General features: G+C 34.7%; 13 protein-coding genes and 3 pseudogenes across 16 annotated transcripts, besides 1 other annotated feature; 4 read left to right on the forward strand and 12 right to left on the reverse strand.

Annotated features, from left to right (window-relative positions):
• Window positions 1-14,556: part of a mobile genetic element that runs on past the window's edge.
• TVAGG3_0653410 lies at window positions 348-1,153 on the forward strand (annotated as a pseudogene). The gene has a single exon. A coding segment is annotated over exon 1 (806 nt).
• On the forward strand, window positions 1,320-2,140 carry TVAGG3_0653420 (annotated as a pseudogene). Its single transcript has one exon. A coding segment is annotated over exon 1 (821 nt).
• Window positions 2,455-2,874, forward strand: TVAGG3_0653430 (protein of unknown function, DUF4108 family; the record flags this gene model as incomplete). Its single annotated transcript, XM_051241720.1, has 1 exon — window positions 2,455-2,874. The coding sequence occupies one exon, from the start codon at window positions 2,455-2,457 to the stop codon at window positions 2,872-2,874; it is 420 nt and encodes a 139-aa protein (XP_051088307.1).
• On the reverse strand, window positions 2,891-3,175 carry TVAGG3_0653440 (uncharacterized protein; the record flags this gene model as incomplete). Its single annotated transcript, XM_051241721.1, has 1 exon — window positions 2,891-3,175. A coding segment is annotated over one exon (285 nt), but the record flags the coding sequence as incomplete, so codon positions are not given.
• TVAGG3_0653450 (uncharacterized protein) lies at window positions 4,788-5,096 on the reverse strand (the record flags this gene model as incomplete). Its single annotated transcript, XM_051241722.1, has 1 exon — window positions 4,788-5,096. One exon carries the CDS (start codon window positions 5,094-5,096, stop codon window positions 4,788-4,790), a length of 309 nt encoding a protein of 102 aa, XP_051088309.1.
• TVAGG3_0653460 (organellar and viral DNA polymerase type B) lies at window positions 5,716-6,330 on the reverse strand (the record flags this gene model as incomplete). Its single annotated transcript, XM_001290470.2, has 1 exon — window positions 5,716-6,330. The coding sequence occupies one exon, from the start codon at window positions 6,328-6,330 to the stop codon at window positions 5,716-5,718; it is 615 nt and encodes a 204-aa protein (XP_001290471.2).
• On the reverse strand, window positions 7,081-7,416 carry TVAGG3_0653470 (organellar and viral DNA polymerase type B; the record flags this gene model as incomplete). The annotated part of the gene is made up of 1 exon (XM_051241723.1): window positions 7,081-7,416. The coding sequence occupies one exon, from the start codon at window positions 7,414-7,416 to the stop codon at window positions 7,081-7,083; it is 336 nt and encodes a 111-aa protein (XP_051088310.1).
• TVAGG3_0653480 (uncharacterized protein) lies at window positions 8,668-9,330 on the reverse strand (the record flags this gene model as incomplete). Its single annotated transcript, XM_051241724.1, has 1 exon — window positions 8,668-9,330. One exon carries the CDS (start codon window positions 9,328-9,330, stop codon window positions 8,668-8,670), a length of 663 nt encoding a protein of 220 aa, XP_051088311.1.
• On the reverse strand, window positions 9,691-10,391 carry TVAGG3_0653490 (uncharacterized protein; the record flags this gene model as incomplete). The annotated part of the gene is made up of 1 exon (XM_051241725.1): window positions 9,691-10,391. A coding segment is annotated over one exon (701 nt), but the record flags the coding sequence as incomplete, so codon positions are not given.
• TVAGG3_0653500 (His-Me finger endonucleases family) lies at window positions 10,428-11,012 on the reverse strand (the record flags this gene model as incomplete). The annotated part of the gene is made up of 1 exon (XM_051241726.1): window positions 10,428-11,012. One exon carries the CDS (start codon window positions 11,010-11,012, stop codon window positions 10,428-10,430), a length of 585 nt encoding a protein of 194 aa, XP_051088313.1.
• On the reverse strand, window positions 11,233-11,817 carry TVAGG3_0653510 (phage tail repeat-like family; the record flags this gene model as incomplete). Its single annotated transcript, XM_051241727.1, has 1 exon — window positions 11,233-11,817. One exon carries the CDS (start codon window positions 11,815-11,817, stop codon window positions 11,233-11,235), a length of 585 nt encoding a protein of 194 aa, XP_051088314.1.
• TVAGG3_0653520 (uncharacterized protein) lies at window positions 11,836-11,991 on the reverse strand (the record flags this gene model as incomplete). The annotated part of the gene is made up of 1 exon (XM_051241728.1): window positions 11,836-11,991. The coding sequence occupies one exon, from the start codon at window positions 11,989-11,991 to the stop codon at window positions 11,836-11,838; it is 156 nt and encodes a 51-aa protein (XP_051088315.1).
• Window positions 14,557-15,355: 799 nt separating the features above from the next.
• On the forward strand, window positions 15,356-15,668 carry TVAGG3_0653530 (annotated as a pseudogene). The gene has a single exon. A coding segment is annotated over exon 1 (313 nt).
• A 304-nt stretch (window positions 15,669-15,972) lies between these two features.
• TVAGG3_0653540 (serine threonine-protein phosphatase family) lies at window positions 15,973-16,215 on the reverse strand (the record flags this gene model as incomplete). Its single annotated transcript, XM_051241729.1, has 1 exon — window positions 15,973-16,215. One exon carries the CDS (start codon window positions 16,213-16,215, stop codon window positions 15,973-15,975), a length of 243 nt encoding a protein of 80 aa, XP_051088316.1.
• An 18-nt stretch (window positions 16,216-16,233) lies between these two features.
• TVAGG3_0653550 (uncharacterized protein) lies at window positions 16,234-16,473 on the reverse strand (the record flags this gene model as incomplete). Its single annotated transcript, XM_051241730.1, has 1 exon — window positions 16,234-16,473. One exon carries the CDS (start codon window positions 16,471-16,473, stop codon window positions 16,234-16,236), a length of 240 nt encoding a protein of 79 aa, XP_051088317.1.
• Window positions 16,474-17,677: 1,204 nt separating this feature from the next.
• TVAGG3_0653560 (mitochondrial ATP-dependent permease MDL1 family) lies at window positions 17,678-19,955 on the reverse strand (the record flags this gene model as incomplete). The annotated part of the gene is made up of 1 exon (XM_001314728.1): window positions 17,873-19,945. The coding sequence occupies one exon, from the start codon at window positions 19,943-19,945 to the stop codon at window positions 17,873-17,875; it is 2,073 nt and encodes a 690-aa protein (XP_001314762.1).
• Window positions 19,956-20,028: the final 73 nt, after the last annotated feature.

The raw sequence follows: 20,028 nt of genomic DNA on the forward strand, positions 1-20,028 counted from the left end.
AGATATACGTTATGAAAGGAGGTGAAACGTTGAACTTAAAATATAGTTTCCCAGACGTCATAAAATATTTGACGACCACAACATTTCATTAAAATTTAGTTGCTAAGTAAATGTCAAAACTTCTTGAAAGATGTTTGAAGAAAAACAATATAGACTTTATTTCATGTAAAGGACTTTACACACTTTTGAACTGAAAGACCCTGTTTTGTTTGTTCGTGTAGACAAAGGAAAGTTCTATGTCTTTACAAAATATTTGAACTTCTTAGACAGAGAACTTCAAGAAACACCATGTGAAAGTTTAGATGAAGTTCTTCTCCACTTTCAGAAAAACTTTTAAATATATGTAAATGGCAGAAGACATAGTGGTTTATACTATTACGACTAAAAACCCTGAGTCATATAATTCTATAACAACAAACTTACAAAGTCCTCAAGGACGATATTGTAAACTGACCTTAAACACGATGACGACTAAAGCCTGTTTTGCTCTTTTGACACCAGAAGACTTTGTTGTTGTGAATGGTAAAAAATACTTCTTTGAAGATACTTACTCAGATATACCACCAACAGGTTTTGTTGACTTATTTAATACTTTAAGGACGGATGTAACATGTGCTGCAACTAGAGCAGGTTTCATTATGTTTGGATGTCCGACTGAGTTTAGTATAAACGATATGAGCTATAATACAAAACTTATATCTGGTTTTTACTACCAACAGTTTCCTATAACAGGAAAAGGTGTCATACAAGGTCTATCCGTTCCATTGACTTTAAGTAACCTATTTTATATATTGTTTCAAACTTAGGTTCAAAGTGCTATTCGAATGTCGACAGAAACTACTATGACCAAAAGATACTCATGCGTATAAACAACACTTTCTCTGCTGGTTTGCCTATTGTTCATTCGAATGCAGAGTTTTCAGCTTTAGTAAACTCAAACACTTTAGCAAACATAAACTTAACCTTAGTTGACGCAAACTTTGTTCCTGTAAAACTTTTATGTCCTATGTATTTGTCAATGACGGCAGAAAGTTTCGAATTGGAAGATGCAACTGGTGAAAGTATTGTACTACAAGAACAACTTCAACAACAAATAGCTCAAGAACAACAAATGTAACAAATGGAACAAATGCAACAACAAGCTCAAGAATAAAAAAATATTTTTTTTTATTTTTATAAAAATGTACAGAATAGATGTTTCAGATTTTTATGACTTCCAAGCATTCAGAAATATGTGTCCATTTCGAGACTATAACAAAGCAGTCGAGAATTTGAAACGTTTAGTCATTTATGTCGACTCTGCCCCAGAATGTTATGTCATGAAAGAATGGGATGTAGTCTTTAACAAACCAAGAGCAACCATAGTTTCAGAACAAGAATGTAAACAGAAACTTAAGAAAATAAAAGTCGTACAAGTTGGTATGAAGATGTTAGATGCTTGGGATATCTTATTGTCAAAGTTAGAAGATTTTTCAGTTCGTTGGTATAAAGTTTTATACACCTTCTCCAAACTTCTATTCTATCTTCACTGGATATAAATATGAACAAGTAGAATGGAAAGAAAATGTTATAGAAGCTTGGTTAGACCATGTCAAAGAATTATATGCAATGGAAACGAAAGAGTCTATGAGTATATCTTATGTTGGTTTGCAAACATCTTACAACATCCAAGTGCTAAAAATGAAACTGCTCTCATTGTAATTGGAAAACAAGGAACAGGTAAGAACACTTTCTTTACAGATATCTTATGCAAACTGTTAGAAGGCTATTCGAACCCGAATATGACAAACTTAGAAAACATCTGCGGTAAATTTAACTCTTCAATAGAGAATATGAAACTTATAGTATGTAACGAACTTCAAAGTATAGATACAACAAAAGTTTTGAACTCGGATGCTTTGAAGAGTCTTATAACAGACAAAGTTGGAGTTGTTGAAAGAAAATATAAAGACCAAAGAGTTTGTGAAAATGTTGCAAACTTCGTCATGGTTTCAAACAATGCCGTTCCGATGAAGTTAGAAAGTTCTGACAGAAGATATGTAGTTGTCAGAACGTCAGAAGCTCATATGCAAGATACAGAATATTTTGACGACTTAGCAGAAACTTTGACACCTAACTTTTACAACCACTTGTTCTCATATTTCATGACATTAGATATTTCAAAGTTCAATCCAAGACAAATTCCACATACCGAAGAGAGACAAACATTGTTAGAAGCAAACAAGAGTGTATATGAACTGTTCATAGATGAAACCGACTTTGAGTGTTTAGATGAAAGGTCATTGTACGATTCGTATAAACAGTATTGTCAAGAGTATGGTTATATGACAGCGTCTAAACGAACATTCTTGGCAAATGTCAAAAGTCTTTTAGACGTACAGAATGGTGTATATACAAAGAAAAATTTTTCTGAGTAAATTTTAAAAAAAATATTTTTTTTATCCGATAGAAAAGATGACAAAATTCATCTCAGTCAACAAGTACATGTCAGGACTTAAAGAAGAACTAGACCCATTCACATATTTGAATGTTTACTTCTACCATTTTGAAAAGTCTACATTTGACAAAGTTTGGAACATCGAACCAGTTAAGTTTGCTATTGTGACTAAAAATGGTGCGAAATTTGAAGACTTAGACATAGAAGGTTTGTTAACAGTCAAAGAAAGTTTTGACAGAAGGTTCTCAAACCTTAAAGAAGGCAAAGCATACAAACTTGTTATACCTTATGAACCAAAGAAAGCAGACGACTATGAATATTATGAGTCTAAGATAGTTGAAGTTCAAGGTAAATTGGGTAAAAAGATTTTAGAGTCTAAGCCAGTGTTTGCTCCTAAAGAGGAAGAGAACATTGACATTGACCCAGAAATGTTCTAAAAATAAAATTTTATTTTTACATGTCAAATTTCTTTTTCTCTGGCTCTGGTTCTTTCTTCTCTTCTTCTACTTTCTTTTCTCTCTTCTTCTTTTCTGGTGGAGTTATGTCAAACTTCTCAGAACCATATTTTTGTAAAAGTTCTTTGTCCTTTAATAGCTCTTCTATTCTGTTTTCTATTTCATTTTCAAGAACAGCGCATGTGTCTTCTTTGCATTCTAAGAAGTTTTGTTGGACTTCATCTCTCCAAGAGGCGTCATCTCTGTCAACAAGTCTGTCATTGACAAATTTTAAGACTGCTCTGCTTAAGGTTTTATGGTTCTTGTCATATTCCCAGAAACAGAACTTTAGAACAAATTCCCCTTTCTTGTTTACACTATGTAAGATTTTATGGTCGACAGATGTTTTGCTGTCGAAAAGCTTGTCTCGAATATAGATAGCGAAATCGCTAGACATTTCCTAAAAGATAAAAATTTTAATTTTTCTAAAAATATGTTAGAAAAAAAGTTTGCTGACATTGACAAAAAATTTGAGAATGTTTTAAATAAGAACAAGAGGAAGTTGGAAAATGCTCAGATAAACCCATACATGACAAGTTCTTATTTGCTCAGAATGGTATAACAGGTCTAATCGCACCACCTGGGTCGGGTAAGACTTTCACTTATCTTAAAATGGCTGCACAACAACAAGAACTAGATGAGAAGAACCCATTCTATGAGTTAGTAGTCATTTGTAGTACTTCTGGTCAATTTGACCAAACCGTCAATTCGTTCAAAGATATTATAAAAAAGTCTAAGTTAGTATGTATAAAAGACTCTGAGTTGTTAGATTGGATAAAGAAGTACCAAAGAAGAGTTTTGAAGTACAATGCTATAAATGAGTATGTCAATTCTAAGTTTAAAGACCCAAATGAGGAAATGCAGAGAATATTAGAGAAGAAACACTTCCGAAACAAACAGAAAGAGATTGAGTACCTTTCGAAGAAATTGCAATCTTACGATTGGAAGACTTACCCTCACAGATGTCTTCTTATCTTAGATGATTTCGCCTCTCATCCTTTGTTAAAGAATAGAGAACAAGACATGTGTCGAATTCTTAAGAAGCTCAGACACTTTAACATTTCAGTTGTCATTTGTGTACAGACAGCAAGAGTTTAAGTAAGGATGTAAAGAGAATACTTACTGACATTGTACTTTTCCCCGGATTGTCCGAAGACGATTTCATGGAACTTATGAAAGAGTCCATGGCAGGTAAGTTTGACAGACATGAACTATGGGAGAAGTACAAAGTCATACAAGACCCTCATACTTCTTTCAGAATTCACATCTACGCGAACAAAGTTCAATTGTAAAAAGTCAAGCGTAAAAATGTAAGTGTTTGAGTCTTAGTCTGTTGTGGTGCTGGGGCTGTCGGTTCTTCTGGCTTTGGAATGGACTCGGTTGGTGGTACGTCGGACATTCGTTTGTGTCCTGTCGGATGGAAGGACTTTTCCTGTCGGAAGGAAGGACTTTTCCTGTCGGAAAGAAAAACTTTTCCTGTCGGAAAGAAAAACTTTTCCTGTCGGAAAGAAAAATTTTCCTGTCGGAAAGAAAAATTTTTCCTGTCGGAAAGAAAAATTTTTCCTGAAGGTCGGCCAAAAAGTTCTCAATTTTCGAAAATTTGAATGGTTTACGGACGGACAACTGGAAAATTTTTTCCTGTAGGAAGGAAAATTTTTTCCTGTAGGAAGGAAAATTTTTTCCTGTAGGAAGGAAAATTTTTTCCTGTTGGAAGGAAAAACTTTTCCTGTTGGAAGGAAAAACTTTTCCTGTCGGATGGAAGGACTCGGAATGCCAGAAGGATTTGACAAGACAATTTACCTTATAGAGCTACCTGAGCCATCTTTGGTGTCAAGCTTGAAAAATAAATGGTTCATTTACTCTTCCTCTTTGAAGTTATCGAAATACTCTGTTATCTTTTCCTTCAGTAGCGGTAAGTCTTCTTTGAATGTAAGTATTGTACAACCTTTCATATCATAGTGTGTTTGAGGTAACGTATCTTGAACTATCTGTTTAACATCTTCATTTGGTGTCATTGAAATCGGTAAGTTTTCGCGATAGAACCAATTTCTGTCAGATTTGTAAATCTTAGCAAGGTCGTAAAAGCTTTTGTTGTTTCTTCTGACTAAATGCAACATAACCATATCTCTGTCTTCTTCATTTTCCATCTCTTCAGTGTAAATCATATACTTATAGTTCTTTTCCTTTCCTTTTGGTACCGAACGTGGTATTCTTTTCTGTATGTTTTTGTCTTTTGCTTCAAGCTTGTTCTCTAGCTCTTCACGTTCTGGTCTATGAAGTTCGTCAAGAAGTTTACAGACATACCATGAATAGCGAGCTGAAGCCCATTGTGCCACATTATTTACAAGAAGTCTATGTACATAATATCCTCTCAAACCGTTTGGCAATTTTTCACGATTTTCATAGAGTTTTGGCGACTGGGGTTTTTTACCTGCTCGCTGTTCTTCACTGTTTTCAGAAAAAAGTATGTCTCGCTGTGCTTCATTTAATAGTTCAATAGTGCTTTGGTTCCTAAACCAGTCTTGTGGTTTCTTAGTATCTGGAGCAAAACATGCTGTCAAAATACTTTGCATTTGGTACATGTCATCTTTGACCGAACGAATGAGACGTAACTGTTTGTTATACTGAACCCACTCGTATTCTTCACTTATGGCTTCATGAACGATAGCAGTTGTTGTGTTCTCTGTTGTTGTCATATCTGTCTTTACATACAAAATAAAAAAAAATATTTTATAAAAACTAGCGTTATTTTCTATCTTGTATAAAAGACCAAAAATAAACGCTTTACATGTATTTTTCAGCAACTTCGTCAAATAATTTTATAGCTTTGTCGATCTCATCTACTTCAAACGTTTCTTTACCTTTCGTGGGAGCACCATACATTTTCTCAAACTTTTCAAGTAGTTCTGTTTCAGCAGCTCTCATATCGTTAACGAACACAACCTTAACTCTATTGACTGTATTGTCATATCTTTGAGTTATATTAAATGTTCTTCCTATCTTATATCTCTTTGTATTGAAGTCCTTCGGTTTCTGAACGATGTAAAGTAAGCCTTCACTGCAACGTTCCGTATCGAATGAACCATAAGTTATGAAATTATATCCAACAACTGGGTCAATCCAGAACAAAACTACTGGTATAAGACTTTTGTCGATGAGATATGCTCTTGTTCCATAGAATCTTACCGATATCATCAGCTCAGGATTTCTTGTCAAAATTTTCTGAGTTGAAGCATTTTTAACCCAGTCGTGTGCTTTCTTTCCTTCAGATAGTGTTAAAATGTCTGACAAAGAATATTTTTTGTATTTCTTTGAGTATCTTACGTTTAAATCACCTATTCTAACTATTTTGGTCTCATTGTCTATCTTTTTAACTGTTTCAAACTCAGTGCTTGTCATTTCCTGTTCTTACATACAAAATAAAAAAATAAAAAAAATAAAAACTAACGTTAATTTTATTTTTTCTATCTTGTATAAAAGATATGATTTTCATGTGTTTTTTTTACTGTTTTCATGTGTTTTATGCAAGACCGAGAAAAGTCGGTCTAGAGAAATTTCACTGTTTTCATAGAGTTTTTTTACGATTTTCATGAGTTTTAGGCGACTACGGTTTTTTCCGTACTCGCAATTTTTTACGATTTTCATGTGTTTTTTCACTGTTTTCATGTGTTTTAGGCGAGTACGGTTTTTTCCCTACTCGCAAATTTTTACGATTTTCATGAGTTTTAGGCGACCAGGATTTTTCCCCTACTCGCAATTTTTCACGATTTTCATAGAGTTTTTTTACGATTTTCGTACGGAATCTCGACCCGCGGTTTTCCACCGGTCGCAAACATATGAGGAAATTCATGAAATTTGGTCATTTTACTCAGCAAAAATATATTTTAGATCTAACCAGGTCCCTCGGTCAAATGAACTTCTCTGAAAATGGTGACAACATGACATTTTGACAACAGTCCAGGAAATAGACTTCTTCGTAAATGTTTTTGTCAAGACTTTCAGGGATTTTTTTTTACGAAGTGTCAAAGTTCTCTTCGTCAAAAAAATACAGTTATATAATGAAATTTGGTCATTTTACTCAGCAAAAATATATTTTAGGTGAAGAGGTGAGATCTCACCTGTTTTCTCACCTGTTTTCTCACCTCTTTTTCACAAGCGTTTTACATGAATTGTACGATGTATATTTGAAATCCTAAACAGTTTTGTAGCTTCTATTTCTTCTGTCAGTATGTCAAAAGTTTTAACTATGCCGAATGTTTCTTTATATTTCTTCTTGACGTCAGATAGAAGGAAATCGTCAGCTGTTGGATAGTTTTTGTTCAGAAATGTCAACATGTCCATTTTATCTTCTGCTGGTTTCTCTGCTTCTTTCTTTAAATCTGCATAGTCGTTTCGCATTCTTTCTATCTCTTTGACGGAGTAGTTATATTTCCTCATTGCTGCTTTACATTTTGAACATTGTGGGTTCATTTTAGCATTGTACATTGAAATAAAACCTGCTAAAACAACTAAGGCGTCAATGGTTTTCTTTAACTCAAAAGTTGCTGGTTTTATCTGTTCGTTCCATACTTTACCTCTTTTATCTTTATCTCTTATCTGCCATACACATTTTGCAACTAACGAAACAAAGTTGTCGTAGGTCTTAAATTCTTCAGATTTGTATATGTCAGAGATGTTCTTATATAACATGTCGCAATCTTTGTCCATGACTTTGTGGTTGCAATGAAATCCAAGAAACTCATAGTTTACCTTACGTATGAACTTCTTGGTTTCTACTGAGTCAGTTGCTTTGACTTCTATTTCATCGAATTCTGGAATAGTAAGCTTTTGTTGTTGTATTCAGGAAGTTTAGGTAGATGGTCAATAATATCCTGCATTTCATAAAGATATTCTTCATTTGTTTCATCTTTTGCACTACAGTCTAAAACTCCTTGGAGAAGTTCTTGCTTTATCTTCTGGATTTCTGTTTCGAAAGTATATGAAGAAGGAATGAAGCTTTTCATCTCTACTAACATTGAAGTTGGGTTCATGACTAACGAGTTTGGTGCTGTTGTTGCTAACATGTTCTTACAATAAAAATAAAAAATATTTTTTTTAAAAAACTAACTTTTTTTATGTTTTTTGTGAAAGTGTCAAAATTCATGAAAATTCAACGGGTGAGAAAAGAGGTGAAAAAAGAGGTGAGATCTCACCACTTCACCTAAAATATATTTTTGCTGAGTAAAATGAGTTTTTGGTTGAAAAATACGGTGGAGCCACTTTTGGCTCGACCTCAAAAACAAGCATTTTGTGAAGAATATACCAACCCGCGGGATTCCGGCGGTTGCTTTTTTATACAAAATTCAACGGGTGAAAGAATACGATGAAGAAGTCATGACAAAACATAGACAAGAAAGTTCATGAGAAATTAGATGAAGAAGTCTCAACAAAACAAGCATTTTGTGAAGAATATACCACCTGCCGGAATTCCGGCGGTTGCTTTTTATACAAAACATGTACGATGAAAGTCTTGACAAAACAAGCATTTCGTGAAGAATATACCACCTGCCGGAATTCCGGCGGGTGCTTTTTATACAAAACATTGACGATGAAATCTATCTCCTGTGTTGTTGTCAAAATGTCATGTTGTCACACTTTTTCAGAGAAGTTAAAATGACCTGGTGACCGAGTGACCTGGTGACGTAGTGACACCTAAAATATATTTTTGCCGAATTCAATAAAAATAAAATGGTTCATTTACTCACAATATTTTTGTACAAAACGACCCCAACCTTTTAACCTCTCTTCTGTAGCTTCTAATGAAACTTTAGCGAGTTCATATTCTCTAAATTCTCTCTTTAAATCTTCTTGTTCCCATTGGTCTAGTTCGTATGGAGAATCTCTATAACCAGAACATATCTCATGTTCATGTTCTATTTGTTTTTCATGCATTTTTCTAACTTCTTGTTCGAACAAAGGTTTTGCATTCTCTACTGTATCTTCAAGTTCTTCTTCATCTAATTTCTCATGAACTTTCTTGTCTATGGAGTCCATAATTTTTCCAACTGCTATACAATATTTTGGAGAAGCCCACATTGCTATATAGTTTACAAGTCTTGGGTCTACATACGTTCCTCTAACCTGTTTGATTTCATCGGGAATTCCTGCATTAACATTGTATAAAAAGCACCCGCCGGAATTCCGGCGGGTGGTATATTCTTCACGAAATGCCTTAAAATACTCTTCCCAGGACTTATTTTCCAACAACTTTCTAAAGTCTTTCCTAAACTGCTGACACATATTTGTTACATTTATATAACCATCCTTGTCTCTACGTAAGACTTCAATACCGTTGTAAGTGCCTTTTGTGAATGTTTCGCCATTAGATTTGTTCGTGAACGTTTTGGCTTCGACTGTCATACTGTTCTTACATAAAAATAAAAAATATTTTTGGCTTAACCGTCGGACATTCGTTTGTGGCTTAACCGTCGGACCACAACGATAAAAATCTCATTTTAACTCACTTTTTTTCTATCTTAAGAAATTCATGAAATTCAAGAGGGTGAAAAAACAGTGAGAAAACAGGTGAGATCTCACCTCTTCACCTAAAATATATTTTTCAATACTTTTTCAGCACTTTTCCGTAGTTGTATATGAAAGACAATTCGAGATAAAAGTCATAGTACAATGGTATAATATGCTGCACACCGTTTGTTTGTGAACCAAACTTGAAAGTCAGAGAAACTGTTACTAGGTGGTTCGTAGAATTTAGAAGCAAAGTCATAAAAGTCCTTACCGATACACAGAAAACTGTTGTTGCTTGAACTGAAACTTGCATGACACATGACATTTTGAGGATCGAACACGTTTCTATAAACTGTCAAATCTGCTGGTGGAAGTATAAATTTAAATGGACCATCTGGTGGTAATGGTTCGTTCTGGTTTAGTAACCGAAGAAATTGCGCCCAAGAACGTTTGTCCACCCCCCAATATAAAAACTCTGTATCTCTTGGAGGGTTAATTTCAATCTTTTGAAATGAAACTGTGGAGTTCATCTGTCGTATTCTAGTTTTAGATAGTATGTTCCATTTAGTAAAGAGTGGTATTTTTCTTGAAAATTCCCAGTAGTATTTGTTTATTTGAGTTTGAAAGTCATTTAGAGTTTTTTCAAGACTTTCGTCTGAACGAATTGTAAAGATTTTCATTTCGTCAAATTTTTCTATTAGACCATCAGAGCCTTTATACTGACCGTGAAAATATACTGCGAACATGAATGCATTAGTTCTATTTGAAAACAAAACTCTTCTAAATCCTATTGCCTTTGCATCTGAAGGACTTTGAAGCCAACGAATTGGATAGTCAAACCTGTATGTTCGGGATAAAATTTCTTCATCTGATATAGTCCTACCAGCGTTTGTAAAGATATAGTCTAACGGTTTTGTATCTGCTACTTTTGTTCTTTGTTTTTCAACCTGAAGCATTTAATATATGTAAAAATATACTGTTTTAAAAACGTTTTAAAATGGTATGCCATATAGCTTCTTGAATTTGTTAAGAAGTATTTGAACGCGTTTTCCATCTGTATCTCTAGTGTTTACATAAGCATAGCCTGCCTTAGTAAAACATACTTGTAATTTCCTATAGTTTACGCCGGTATAAAAGTAGAAAGAGTCTTGTTCTTCGCTATAGTAGTAAAACTCAAGCGTATGCTTGCCATAGTCTGTAATTTCAATTGTTTCATCTTCTAGTTCGTCGACAAATTCGAATACAATATCTCTAAAATTGCTTTTGTTCTTATTGTTTTCAGAACGAGTGACCCAACGCAAGTTTTCAAGTCTATTGTCGTTTCTTATACGGTTTATATGGTCTACAAAAGGTAAATTGTTATGATTCGGTATAAAATGAGTTGCAATGACAACATGTTTAAGATAGTTTTTTCCACCCATATTCACAATAGCATATCCGTCATTTCGCTCCCATTCGCTTAAAACTCTTTTTGTCTTTTTGTTTCTGACTTCAAATGACTCACAACAGTGAATTTCATATTTCTCATCTAACAAACAAGTTTCCCAACGGTCTGTTCCAACAAACTCAGCGTACATTTCAAATAAAATAAAAAAATGTTTTTTTAAAAAAATGTTTTATTTTAAATGGTATGCCATTTCATATTTCTCATCTAATTTCTCATGAACTTTCTTCATCTAATTTCTCATGAACTTCATCGTCAATGTTTTGTAAAGACTTCTTCATCTATGTCTTCCCAACGGTCTTTTCCGACAGACTCAGCGTACATTTTTATAAAAATAAAAAAATGTTTTTTCTTTACTTTACATAACCACCTGCTGCCAAAAGTCTTTGACGCCAACCCATACCAGCTAATGAAGGTTGACTTGGTTTAGTATTGAAACTAACCTTTGGTTTTGGTTTATCTTCAGTTTGTGGCTTCCCTTCTTCTATCTGTTTTTCGTCACTTTTCGGTTCATCTGACTTTACCTCACTTGCAGGTTCAGTTGTGTCGTTAACATCTTCATAAATATCATATGCCATTTGTTTTTGTTTTCCTTTCAACTTTTTGTGTTTGTTGTAAAGTTTAGAATATTTCGACTCTAAGTCAATGAGATGTTCTATAATGAACTGTTGGTCAGTGAAGTAAACTTTTCCATCTGTTGTCTCGAAAGCTCCTTCAGACTTCAATATTTTATTTGTGAGAGTCTGTTTCTTTTTTGAGATACTAGCCGTTCCATTTTTATGAAAAGTGACTTTGTAGTTAGAGTTTGTATTTCCAGACCTGGCACTTTCTATTATTGAATTTTTCTCTTCATCTGTAAGTTCTTTGACAGGTTTTGACAATGGTTCTGAACTTTTTGTTTGTGGTGTCAAATCTACCGTTTCAACTTCTTCGGTCATTTCATCTCAGTAAAAATTTTAGTTTGGTTTGTTTTCAACTGGTTGTTGAGGTTTTTTAAGTCGGTCTAAAACTTCCTGAGGTATAGGAAGAACTTGACAAACACGTGGTTGTGTAACTGCTGGAAGCCGGCAAATCCATCTTGAGCCCATTTGTCTCAATGCTGTATTGTTCATTTCATCTCAGTAAAAAATTTTACATTCCCACGTTTGAGGCGGTTGAGGTTTGGTTGTTGTTTACCCACTGTTGTGCATGGTTATATCCTCTGTTAAAGAATCTTTCACCTTGTCCATGTAGTGCCCTGCTTGGTTATAGTAGTCATTTGCTTTGTTATAGTAGTTTCCTGCTTGTCTTCCTACATTGTCCATCCATCCTTGAACTTTTCCTCTTGTTCAGGATTTGGAATAAGATTTGCTGCATCTCGTGCTACATCCCAACCTTTCTGTACGGTTTGTATAATAGGTTGTGCTTTCTCTTTCAGTATAACCTAATGTACTCAAAATCTTCCTTCCAATTCCCAAATGCACCCTCTGGCTAGTGTTTCCCACTGGGCAAAAATCTAGATGCGACTCCTGCTATTGCGCCAAATAAACCCATTTCTTATGGGTTAAAAATGACGAATTCAAACAAGGACCCGTATGTTTCTAAAGCGACAAAGAAAGCACTCATGGTAAAAAATCTTTAGTTCAACACCAAATGCTTGGTTTATGGATATCTTGGAAAAACATTCCGAGATATAGAGAAGATGACCACCATACTGGCTAATATTTGTCGGTCAAAACACAAGATACCTGTGAAGCCATACCATTATGGTCCAAAAATATTTTAGATGTGAAAACTGCTTTGACAATATTCGTTGACAAATACCATCCAACAAAACTGACATCTGACTGTGAAAGTTCTTTCAAATCAGACGATATTAAAAACTATCTGCGTTCAAAAAATGTAAACCAATATTTCATTGTCGACCAAACCATTCTGCTCTTGGTGTCATTGACAGTTGTATAAAAATCTTAAGAACTTAAATCAACCACAAGGTGGTGAGGTAGATGAAATGTCATATGACGACAAATATAGACACTTCTCCATGGCAAAGATGAGACAAGTTTTAAATATTTACAATAGCCGTAAACAAAAAGGTTTGGGAAACCATTCCCCTGAAGAAATGAAAAACAACCCTGACTTAGAGAAAGACTATATATTTTAATAGTTTAGTCAAAAGAGACAAACAAGAAAGAATGCCAGGCTTCAAACTTAAGAAAGGTGACAAAGTAAAAATAGAAATACCTAAACGCGACCCATATGAAAATACTATTGACTATGACAACAATGGGAACTCGACAGGTACTCACGTTCGTGTTCGTAAAAATAGAAGAAGTATACAAGAGAATATTATGAAGTTTTAGGCAAACATGGCAAAATGTACAGACTGCAAGCAGAAGATAAAACTACTATTGTCAGACCTCGTTTCAAACTTGTTAAGGTTCAAGGTGGTATACTTTCAAAGACAGTTCCTAACAAATATAAGACAACTCCTGACGAATATGCTAAAGAAGTTGAAAATGACGACTAAGCAAATTCTATACCATGCGTAAACTGTCATGTAAGGTGGCATGTAGTCTTTACTCTGTCCCGTTGTTTGCGTATACCCTGAAACGCGATGTGTATGGTTTCCTTCTCCCTGTGTGCTACCCCAGAAACAATTTATAGCAAACTGAACGTTGTCTTTAACATCATATCCTTTACCTTTTTTCATTGCTGACCAATCCCAAAATCTATGCTTATGCCAACCTGCTTCAGTTGTACTTAAATCTATGTAGTGACTGTGTGCAGGTAAGTTTTCACCTGAAATCGTTTTACTTCCACCTGTTTCCTTTGAAGAGTTTGCACAATACAAAAACCTGTCGACTATTTGAGTCCAAGTTCCAAAACCAAGTACTACTTCTGGTTTGGTAGAGTTCATTGACGTGTAAATAGAACCTATAGGATATAGTGTTTGAAGTATTTCTGTCTTTAACGTTTGAAGCTCTGTTTTGTCAGCTTTTTTATCATATAAATCTTGAGCAGTGAATTTAACATTGTTTTCATCCTCCATGACATAGACATTTCTACATCTAGTGTATTTCATCGTCGTTATGTCATCCTCCGATGTTAAACCTTGTGGAAAGTTAGGAGGTTTCCAATTTAATACATCCCCACCAGTTCCATCAGGTTCTTCAACCGTTCCTGCAATATTTTCTATACCAACAGTTGCGAAGAAATCGTGTGTATGGTTCTTATCTGCCTTCTTTTCAAGGCTAACGTTTAAGTTTGTAATATCAGATATAGTATGTGTATGTCCAACGTCACTTTTCCTGTTTAAGGTTTCTTGTAAGTTTGTAATATCAGATATAGTATGTGTATGTCCAACGTCACTTTTCCTGTTTAAGGTTTCTTGTAAGTTTGTAATATTTGCAATGGTATGTGTATGTCCAACGTCACTTTTCCTGTTTAAGGTTTCTTGTAAGTTTGTAATATTTGCAATGGTATGTGTATGTCCAACGTCACTTTTCCTGTTTAAGGTTTCTTGTAAGTTTGTAATATTTGCAATGGTATGTGTATGTCCAACGTCACTTTTCCTGTTTAAGGTTTCTTGTAAGTTTGTAATATTTGCAATGGTATGTGTATGTCCAAACGTCACTTTTCCTGTTTAAGGTTTCTTGTAAGTTTGTAATATTTGCAATGGTATGTGTATGAGTCTTTTTAGAATATTCGTTTTCAGCTCTTGTCACTTCACTTGACATTTTATTGTCAACATATGTTTTGTCTGCTAGTTCAGGATGAGTATGTTCTTTTGTTGCATATGTTGCATCTGCTCTGTCATGTTCTTCTTGAACTTTTTCAATGACATACTCTTTGTCAGCTTTGTTGTCAACATCTGCTTTTGTTGCATATGTTGCATCTGCTCTGTCATGTTCTTCTTGAATGTTCTTTTTGTCTAATGACATACTCTTTGCTCGCTTTGTGTCACATCTCTGCATTTCAAAAGAAAGTTTCTTTTTGTCATAGGCTTTCTTCTGTTGTTTAAAGTTCCTTTTGTTGGATTTATACAGACAGTATGGTTCCTATTGTCTTGAAATAGAAACTCATCTGTCATTGGGTTTAATGTCAGTTTTAAGTTTCCTTCTTTCAATGACTCAGATATCTTAGAATAGTTTGAAAAGTTTGTTGTGTTCTTATTTAGAGCTTGCACAATGAGTTGTCGGTTGTGTTGTATTTCTCTCATAGACGCTGTTTCTTTCGACATTTTTATTCTAGATAAAATATGCTTTCAATAGAAAAAGAAAATTCAAGAGTTGCTACAACTAAACCATTAGATGAACTTTTTACTAATGTCGGTCAAAAGTTTGAGACAGAGACCGTAAAACATGAAGGCTATCGTTTTGACTACCCCTTAAGATGGCTAAGAGACCCATCCGTCACAAAAGCTATTGGCTTTCGTAGAATGAAGTTCATTTCAGAAGCCATACATGGTTTCCCATTTACGGTCGCTTTTGAAGTTCGATACTATAACAAAGAAAAACGTGCGTATGAGAAATTTGTACAGGGAAAACTTTTACAAGTGAATTTGCTTGTAAACTTAGAAACAACTCTTCAAGCTTTTCAAGAAAAAATAAACGATATCTATATCGAATATGCAAACCAGTATAACATTGACGAAGGAGAGTACCATCTCGATATTGTTTATGACAGGAAAAATGCAACTGTTAAAATCAATAGAATAGAAGACCTTGGAGAAGACGTTTATATTTCTACAAAATATAACAACTTGGCATGGTATAGATTTTTGAGGATGTTAAATCAGCCTGCAGAATATCCAGTACACCCGAACTTTTATGAAGTCGAAAACCCTAATGGAACATATGAAAATGTTTTCGACTCAGATGCTATTATCGTTCATGCTTCATTTTCTGGTGCACAAAACTCTTTTTTATGCTTGGCAAATGACTTTTACGAAAAACCTACAAAGCTATATGAACCACCGAGTGGAAGTATTTCAGACTTTCAAGTATGGTTTACAACAGATGGAAGAAAGAGAATAGTTCCATTATACCATGCGTTTTACTTAGAACTTAGTCTCATATACAACTACTATCGAACGGTAAAAATATAATCTTTTAATACGGTTGAGGTGTTGGATTTGGTTGCCAACTAGACTGTGGTGCAGGTTCAGGCTGTTGTATAACAGGAGCTTGTTCTTCTGGTTCAGGGTCTTTAGGTATAATACCAACGAACTGACCTACTCTTTTACCAATATTTTTGACTCCGTTCCAAATTCCTCTTCCGACAGATTTTATTCCATTCCATATACCTCTTCCAACATTTCGAAAGAAGTTTCCTATTCTTCCAAAGAAACCCATTTTACTATATGTAAAAATCTAATGTCCGCCTAGTCTCTTACGTTTCCTTCTGAGTTCCATTGCATTTTTTAACTGGAGCTCATACATTCTATTTCTCCTCTGGTAGAAAACATACTCTGGGTCAACTCCTGTGTTCGCGTCATCTGCATAGAGTTGTTTATATCCCACTTCAGGGTTTGTATAAAACTCTTTCCATCTCATATTTGCATACCATGGTGGCAAACCTAACGCAGCGTCATTTGACATGGCAGTTTGCATTTGTACATCTGTTGGCACTTGACCATAGTTTGCCATTGCAGTTTGTATTCTAACTTCATTTGGAATATTCTCTGGGTTTGGTTGTCCAGGTTGCTGTGCATTCGCTAAGTTCTGTGCGTCCATTTAATATTAGATAAAAATATCTCTTACGAGTACATATACTGGACATTTGCAGGCATTGGTTCATCTTCATATTCTCTATATCTTTCTGCCACGTCAAATAAGTAAATGACACAATGGAAAAAACCTAAAACAAGTAGTCCTATTTCAAACCACATTTAGTTACCAATAAAATTTCTTTGTTGTGACACTTTTTCCGGTTTATAGGACCTCTCTCATATTCTATCTTATCGTATCTAAAATCATAGTCATGTATGTCCTCTAACCATCTCATGACACTTTCCAAACCACTTTTATCGGATGTAAAGTAAAAGCATGGATGGTTATGTAAAACGTCTAAAGTTTCTAAAGAGTCTCTCAAAGTCCAGTCTACTTGGTATTGAAAATCCCATGTGTTATAGAACGGCGGGTCCATTATAAAGAAAACATTTTCCTTGTCTTTATATTTTTCATACAACTCTGTCCAACGACATCTCACAAACTCTATACCCTCAGTATATTTTTCTATGTTCTTTTTGAAAACATTTGTATAGTTAAGATATAAAACTTTTGACATAAGTGTTTCAATGTCATGAACTCTTATAGAACCACTATATAATAGTCTAGCAGATATACTATCCCAGTCTATATATTCTGCTTTTTTCAAAACCTCTCTCACAATATTTTTGTTATCTAATGGTATACGTTCCATCTTACCTATAGGTATCTTTTCTTTCAACTCACTCAATATTTTGTTTGTGTCTGGTATATGTTTGAGACGGTTCATATAGTTGTCGAAGTCATTGCATATAATCTTTGAGTCAGGAAATACAGTATGGCACAAATGAGATATATAGAAACTTCCACCGAACAAATCTACAAATGTTAGACCATTCGGTAGTTTCTTAAGTTCTCTCAATAGAATATCTTTACATCTACTCTTATTTCCAAAGAAGGGTAACGGTGGTTTTGTAAAATTCATTTTATATTTAATAAAAATGTTTTTTCCCTGAAAAGTGACAGAAAAGTGACAAAACATCTTCGGGGCTAGAGGGCACGAAGTGCCTGGAAGCCTCAATCCCTTTTTTTTTTTTTTTCTGTTATACTTTTTTTTGTTAGAGAGTGGTATGTAGCCCCTAAAAAGATTATTTAATGGAAAAATAGTTACTATACTCTCTTCATATATCCAATTGGTTATCAATAAGGTTTATCAGCCTTCAGAATAGTTAGTAGAAGTAAGGGGAAAAAAAAGAACAAATATGATAAAACAAACTTTAGATTACAATAATAATTTCAGTTTCTATTTTGATCCTGATGAAGTTGAATATAAGTAACTTTCAGAATCATAAGAATATTCATCATCCTTATTATCCTCAACCTTCTCTTTCTCATCCTTCATTTCCTTTCCTTCATCATTTTTCATTTCGTCACTTTTTACTTCACTTTTTTCTTCTTTATTTTTGTCACTTTTTGGTTCACTTTTTTCTTCGTTTTGTTGTTTATGGTCTGAATCCGATGAAGTTTTAGAGTCTTCTGTTTTCTTCTTGAGCTGACGTTTCACGAGGTTGTAATAAGTTCCACCTTTTGCGATTAATTCTTCGTGAGTTCCAACTTCAACAATTTTTCCTGTGTCCAAAACAAAAATTACATCGCAACCAATTACTGTTGACAATCTGTGTGCAACAGCAATTCCTGTTCTCTCTTTGAGTACTTTGTCAAGAGCGTCTTGTACCTTCTTTTCGCTCTCGCTGTCCAAAGCAGAAGTTGCTTCATCTGTGATCAAAATTTTTGGATTTTTCATGACAGCTCTTGCGATTGCGATTCTCTGACGTTGTCCGCCAGATAGAACTGATCCTCTGTCACCAACCAAATGGTCAAGTCCGTCACTGAATTTTGTCACAAACTTTTTGGCGTTTGCTTTTTCGAGAGCTGTCATAATTTCGTCATCAGAGTGATTTCCTTGTACACCGTACAAAACATTGTCTCTGATTGTTCCTTGGAACAAAATCGGTTCTTGTGAAACCAATGACATTTGTCTGTGAAGCCATCTCGGGTCAATTTCCTTGATATTGTGGCCATCAATGAAAATGTTGCCGTCTGTGGCATCGTAATACCTTTCTATCAACTGGATGGTCGTTGATTTGCCACTGCCAGAGTGACCAACGAATGCAACTGATTGGCCGGGCTTAACTTCGAACGAAACATCGTTCAAAGCGTATGTCTTTCGGGTAGGATACACAAATGATACGTGATCGAACTTAATGTGGCCTTGGAAATCGTCATATGTAAGACCACCATCGAAATTAACATTTGGTTTGTAGTTTATTAGGTCTAGAACTCTTGCCGCTGATTGTATGGCCCTGGATTCCTCGCCGATCATGAACTGGAAGCTGATTAAAGCCCATGTGGCTGCAAAAGTGAATCCAAATACAGCAAGAAGTGAACCACTGCTAAATGGTCGACCATTCTCTCGTTCTCCAACAAAAGTGGCTCCGTAATATAAGACACCGGCTGAATAACCGTAAATAATAAGGAAAATTAAGCCAAATTCGTAGCCAATGTTCATGAAAAACTTTCTATCGAATGTTTGGCTCTTTCTCGTTTGATCTCCAAATCTTTTGACTTCTCCGTCTTCGCGATTAAAAGATCTGACTGTTCTTGCGTTGGAAAGTGTCTCTTCTGCAACAGTTATACTCTCAAAAACATGTTTGAACCTGTTTCCTGCATTGTTGTTAAGAAATAGCTGTACAGCAAGCATAGTAATGAGAATTACAGGAATTGATGTGGTCATAACTAATCCTAGACGCCAGCTCTGTATGTAAATGAATAAGAAAACAATAACGAACTGTGCAATGCTTTGTATCTGAGCGTTTTTGGTTGATCCGAATGATTCTTGAATTGTTGTCGCATCTTCACCGAGAATAGTGAGTAAACTACCGATAGAATGTGTATCAAAGAAAGTTACATCATATGTCATCATGTGTGAGAAGATTTCATCACGAATTCTCACTGCAATTCGTGCTCCAACTCTTGTCCATAAAAACGTAGCGAAAAAGAAGGCAATTGAAATGAAAATCAATGAAATAACAAGAGATAATACTTGTCTCTTCGTTCCTGGCATCGGATCATCGATTTCTCCTAATTTATATTTTGCCGTTTCAGTAATGATATTACCGATGAACTGGTATGTCAAGATAGGAGCTAAACCTGCCAATATTGCTGGGAAAATAGCTATAATGGCTAATTTATCCGAAAACAATAATGAATAAACTCTTTTACGCGCTGTTTTCATCTCATCCTTGGAGAAAACCTTCTCCTTCTTGGATTTCTCGGTTAGAGAGTTGGAATACTCAGAAGAAGGTCTGATTGACATTCAAAATTTTGATTGCGATAAAAAATTTGATTTGAACCAATTCTGAAGAAAAATTAAGAAATCGCTATGAGATTTGTATCGAC

Source organism: Trichomonas vaginalis, chromosome III (assembly GCF_026262505.1).
Source record: "Trichomonas vaginalis G3 chromosome III, whole genome shotgun sequence".
Classification (NCBI taxonomy): Eukaryota; Parabasalia; order Trichomonadida; family Trichomonadidae; genus Trichomonas; species Trichomonas vaginalis.